This window comes from Lathyrus oleraceus, chromosome 3 (assembly GCF_024323335.1).
Source record: "Lathyrus oleraceus cultivar Zhongwan6 chromosome 3, CAAS_Psat_ZW6_1.0, whole genome shotgun sequence".
Lineage (NCBI taxonomy): Eukaryota > Viridiplantae > Streptophyta > Magnoliopsida > Fabales > Fabaceae > Lathyrus > Lathyrus oleraceus.
In genome coordinates, this window is record NC_066581.1 from 511,397,499 (window position 1) to 511,403,582 (window position 6,084).

The window sequence follows — 6,084 nt, forward strand, 5'->3', positions numbered from 1 at the left end:
TTGATAATTGTTATTGCGTTTAACAGGTAAGTTGAAAAATGATTATTTATTGTCTAAAGCTTATAATTTTATTTTATATCCAACAAAAGAAAAGAAAAGCTATTGTATTCTCATTTTTCGCATACTTTGGTTTATTATATTTGACTTTTTTCATTTCTGTGATAGGGTAAGAAGAACAACGCAGGATAAATATTAAGTCATATAATTACTATCTATATTGTATATTCTCCAATACAGATGAAATAATGTAAAAATGTTATAATGTTGGTGACAATTTAATTTTATATTTTAAAAAAATCAAATTCAAGTTTCATGTGAGATGAGAGAGTTAGGGGAGTTTGTTTCAAGTCTATGAATTATGTTCACGTGAATACATAAATAAAAAATAGTTATTTCCATGTTTATTATAAGGTTGGATAAATATTATTCTCAAAAACAAATGTTTCTTGGAATTAAATAATTTCCATTTTTATTTCCTTGAAAATTTGTGTAAATGTTCATTCCAATTCCAATGAAATTTCACATAATTTCAGAAAATATATTAACTATCCATTTTCCTAGTAACATCAAATTATATACCAAACACCTTTTAACAAAAAATAAATGAGAAATAGATAAAGTGATGGTATCTTGATATCTTAGTGGAAAATTCATGTGTCTTCTCGACATATTTTGAAAATTCTATCATGTTTATGAGCTAATAGCGGAGTGAGTGATTTCGACCTCTCTTAATTGTGTTCTTATTGTGTCTTTTGTGGATTTGTTGCTTCTTCAGGTATCCTTGGATCTGAGAGATCTAGTTCTCTCTTCTCCTCTTTTTCTATGGGCTTTGATCCCCTCACTTGGTGGTTAGGGTGTTTTAGTTGTTTGTTTTCCTTGTTTTTCCGGTAGCTTCTTGTACTGGGATTGATATTCCTTTGTGTCTTTTCTTTTGGGTTTCCTTGTTTTCCATATATATATATATATATATATATATATATATATATATATATATATATATATATATATATATATATATATATATATATATATATATATATATATATATATATATATATATATATATAAAATTTTGGATTTAACTCTAGTCTCGACAAGGAAAGTTTCATGATTCGACTAGGTTTTGTATGTTGTAGTCGAAGTCAGTTCGAGCATGCAGTAGTCGAAGATGTGCATGTTGTAGTCAAAGTCAGTTCGAGCATACAAATGACTTAAGTTAGTTATGTACTTTTTTTTATATAATAGTTATGTACGAGTGTTATCATCATACATGTCATACATATACTAGGAGTTTATATATAGGTTATACTCTAGTGTGTTAGAGTAGTGGTTAAATTATTATTCACTTGTAATCTGTAAACCCTAATTTTGGAGAAAGTGAGTAGAAACATTTTTATAACCATCTCTCTCTCTCTCTCTCTCTCTCTCTCTCTCTCTCTGTAATTGAATTATTTTCTTGTGTTTGTTCACCAGAGTATGAAATTGAAAAATTCACCAGAGTGAATGATTTTGATTTATGGCGCTTAAAGATGCAAGTTCTTCTGGTTCAGCGGGGCTTGTTAGAAGCGTTGAAAGGATTGGAGAAGATGGATGTTGCCCTTACAGAGAAGGAGAAGACGGCAATGATCGAGAAAGCTCACAGTTCCATTATATTGAGCCTTGGTGATAAGATTTTCCAGCAGGTCTCGAAGGAGAAGACGACAGCAGGTGCGCAGAGTAAACTCGAAGGGTTGTATATGACCAAATCTATGGTCAAACGTCTATACCTGAAACCGACTTTATATTCATTCAATATGAGTGAAGACAGTGTCTTGACGGAGTAGTTGGATATGTTCAGCCAATTGATTCTTAATCTCAAGCATATCGATGTCAAGATTGATGATGAAGAATAACGATGCTCTGAAATGATTCATAAGGTATCTGGAGATGTAAATAAATCATATTTTCAACACCTTCTAAGAGACTTCATGGAACATTTCGGAGATGTATCTTTGAATATATCAAATAATATACAAATATGTATAGGATGGACTTTATAATAATGCAATTTGCCTAAGATTTTGGTGCGCTCAAAGATGTATCTTCAGAAGAATAAATTTTTCAAGATTGTGATATGCCCATATAAGAGTGAAAAGAGTAATGCCCAAATTAATAGGATTGAGATTGAATACTAGTTTAAAATATGTGAAATTTTGATTTTGAGATTGAAATTTAGTGCCTATAAAGAAAGTTCAATGAAACTATGAAAGTTTGCATAATAATTTATAGACCCTATAGATAAACTTTATTTTTAATAATAGTTTATTTTAATTTTAATATTTGTCACATGATTTAAGAAAAAAAATTAACATATCCTATCAAATCATCAAAATTGATGATTGGTTTGAGTGATTGAACAAAACGAAAGAATCTTCATATTACTACTTGAAAATCTGTGATTTTTTACAAAGTTTATTTTCAGACTAATCATAAATAACAGATGACAAACTAGGTATTAACCATTAATTATATCATGCAAGTGTTTGTTTTCTTCATTCGTTTACCCCAAAGATTACAAGAACTACAATTTCTTCAAATAATTCTGATAAGCTACTCAAGTAAATAAAAGCAGTATATGGTTATCATCATCACCATTCCAACAAAAAACACCAGCACTACTTGAATTTAAGCTTCCACACTTCACGCACATTAGATGAACCATCTGTAATTTCAGCAACCAGTTTACTACTCATAACACCATCTTTTTCGACCACAGACAGAAATCTCCGAGATCCTCCACCGACTCCGAAGTAATATTTTTTTGCAGCCATGTATACAACTCCATGAGGATGTATCAAACACTACAATATATAAGAAACCGATATTTTTATCGTCAAAGATTCGCGCAGATTACATATAGACAGGTAAATGCACTTATATATGTATATATGGCGATTATCAAAACAATACCTTCTTGATAAGATTGTAGAGGCTTTGAAGACTGTTGATTGCGTAAACTGTTTCTGCCATGAGAATAAAATCATAACCAGAATCTTTAATCTTTGTTGCATCTGTACCAACTGGAAGGAGAAGTTTATCGATTTCACTCCAGTCACCAGCGAAAAAACGAACTTCTGGCGCGTCGTTTGCCAAAGGTGACGATGATGGTTGAGATTTTTCGAAAAAATTTGCATTTAAATTGGGAATGGTGAGAGACTGTAGGACCTCTGCATTGAAATCTTGGAAATGTACAACAGCCGCGCCCTGAATCAACCGTGATAAACACGCTATTACATATTTTGAATATAATTGAAGATACTAAAGCAAAAGCAATGAACCGTAGTTTTACCTCAAGCAGAGAATAGATTCCAGGCAGTCCATGACCGCATCCAACCTGAATCAAATATATGAAATTGAATGATATTGTAATAGATGAATAATATTCCTATCAAAAGACTAGTACCATGTTTGGATAATCATCGTAATTAAGCACTTATAATATTTGCGATTAACTTTAAGTGCTTATGTATAAACTATTTCTATATTCTATAACAAATTGTTTAAGAATTGTAGATGAACCTAACTCAACCCTATAAAAGCAGCTTGTAGGTGAGGATTTCCCCCCACTTATAAGCACATATTCAGGTCATATATTATTCGATGTTGGACTCTTGACACACACCCTCATCCAAGGACTGAACATCGGGAGCGTGAAAATAAATGGTGGGTGACCTGATAGCGTAAACCTCATAACAGGTGACCCAACGGATTTTTAAACTGGGCTCTGATACCATGTTAAAAAATATTGTTAGGCCTAACTCAACCCTACAAAACCGTTGTAGGATGAAGATGGTTGCAACTTATAAGCACATATTAAGGCCATATATTGTCCGATATGGGACACTTAATACAAGTCATAAAATTACGTCATACAGTTGCCATATAAACTATAAGCGTCGGGCCACCACTGAAAAAGAATGAAAGCTCTCACTATACAAGTCGATTGGATAAGATTGAGTGAGGCCCAACTCAAATTCAAAAATAGTATCATAGCCTATTAATTCTAGTCTTCTATCATTTTAATCCACGCACCAAGCCTACTATTGATGTGCACGTGGAGTGTTTCGAAAAAAATCAAATCCCACATAGATTAATGATCCTTACTAGAATTCACAAAGAGTGACACTCCTCTACTTACAAACTCGTTTGATAAGGTTGAGTTAGACCCAACTCAAATTCTAAGAGATGTCGGTAAATAAATTTAAATAAATCAATTCAAAATGATCAAAACAAACCCTAGCTTTGAGTATATCCCATTTATCAATTTGTATATCAAAAAGACAAAAGCTCTTCTATGCGAGTGTGATGCCCACCTATAATATATACAATAGAATCACCTGAAGAAAGTGATGCCCACCTCTAATACTCTCTTCCCGCCAAATGAAATAAGCTCACTTTTAATCTCTGAACGAAGGGCTTTAATAAGATCAAGTGAACCTTCCCACAGCTTCAGTCCTCCTAAGCCATAGGAAACCAAATTTGCAACCTCTTTAGTACTCATCAACAATGTAGCATCAACACTTCAGATTAAAGGCGTGTCAATGTGTTTGTGTTAGTGTTTCATAGATCATCAAAAATACAGAAATGAATGTATAAACAAACAAAATAGAAACCGATATAGATACTATACTTCATATTAAGCGCATGTCCGACGCAATACCAACACATGTCCCTACATTAAACAAGTGTCTACATATCATTGTCAGTGTTTTGTCTGGCATCTTTGTTCGTGTTGTGTTCGATGTGAGTACTTTATAGATAGAAATGCAAAGAGAAAAACACTATTATCATCACCTTCATATTTCCCCGGAACCAAATCAGAGTTGGATAAACCAAACACTTGTTGAGTATTCACTCGCCCCTACAAGAATGTGATAAAACTAAGTTCTAATAATAACCAAAAAATTTAAGGTACCAAAAATTAGATGAAAATGAGAATTTGAAAACAAAGAAACAAACTTTACCTTTAACAAAGTAACCCCATCAAAATCTACAGACTCAAATTTAGGTTTTCCGAATAAAGGAACCTAATTTCAAAAACCAAACGAAAACAATTCAAAAACGACCTCGTTTCAGTTCAAATAATCATGAACAGTGAAAGAACAAACCTTGAAATCAGAGGCGAGAACTTCAACACAAGGAGGAGGAGGTATAGCGTTAATTTGTGGTGAAACATCGTCAAAGATTCCGAAAGCAGAACCTACGGAGGAGGAAAATAACTGGAATGTTTCGGGATTCGGTTTCTGAGTGACAACAAAAAATTGAAACAGTTAATTACTAATAGAGAAGATAATAATGAAGAAGAAGTAGAAGCAGAGATTATTGTTGGTTTACCTTGGAATCACACTGGGAATTTGGCGCTGCCATTTTTTCTTCTTCTTCAGCTTCTTCCAACTTTTTACTTTGTCATCATAAAACGGTTTTTCTTTTTCTTCGTTTTTGCTTTTGGGCTTTTCGATTGTTGTGGATTTTGGGCTGATTAATAATATTGAATTTTTTTAGGAATTAACTTGTTATTATTTTTATGTCTTTATTAATTTTTTTTTATATTTTATATTTCATTTTATAAAAAAAAATTATAAAAAATTAATATTTTTTGAATTTTTTTGAAGAAATACTCAAATTTTCTAAAGAAAAATTCTGTTTGAAAAAATAGTTTTTGAACAAACGAAAATTTTGAAATTTCTACTAAACTAGATCGCTTTTTCAAATCTATTATAGAAGAAAATTAGATGTTATGGAAAATCCAATTATGTTCTTCTTTCTAATTTTGACACATCTTTATTTTGAGGGTAAAATGTATCTAAATATTTCAAAAAGTAACTTGATGACTCAACTAACTACTACTTTGACTTTTAGTTTGTTTATTACTTTGACTTTTAGTTTGTTTATTCGTTCTTCTTTTGTTGCTTTCAGGTTAAAATGCAACAAATAATTTATACAAAAGATGATATTTTGACTATATGTCACTTCCAACTCCTAACTTTATGTCACTTTCACAACTTTACTCTATCTTCACTTCACATCTCTCCCTCTTTTTCTCTC

General features: G+C 31.6%; 1 protein-coding gene across 1 annotated transcript; it reads right to left on the bottom strand.

The window, feature by feature from the left end:
• Positions 1–2,473: 2,473 nt before the first annotated feature.
• LOC127128501 (uncharacterized) lies at positions 2,474–5,523 on the bottom strand. Its single transcript, XM_051057853.1, has 8 exons — positions 5,374–5,523; positions 5,148–5,282; positions 5,004–5,066; positions 4,834–4,900; positions 4,397–4,497; positions 3,329–3,373; positions 2,950–3,243; positions 2,474–2,840 (listed from the first exon to the last, which is right to left on the bottom strand). Exons 1-8 carry the CDS (start codon positions 5,404–5,406, stop codon positions 2,655–2,657), a joined length of 924 nt encoding a protein of 307 aa, XP_050913810.1. The 5' UTR covers positions 5,407–5,523; the 3' UTR covers positions 2,474–2,654.
• Between the last annotated feature and the right edge of the window lie 561 nt (positions 5,524–6,084).

Coding starts and splice junctions, on each gene's coding strand:
- LOC127128501 (XM_051057853.1), bottom strand. CDS start 5,406: ATGGCAGCGCCAAATTCCCAGTGTGATTCCAAG. Junction 5,283..5,373: donor ATTCCCAGTGTGATTCCAAG/GTAAACCAACAA, acceptor GTTGTCACTCAG/AAACCGAATCCCGAAACATT. Junction 4,901..5,003: donor ATGGGGTTACTTTGTTAAAG/GTAAAGTTTGTT, acceptor ACATTCTTGTAG/GGGCGAGTGAATACTCAACA.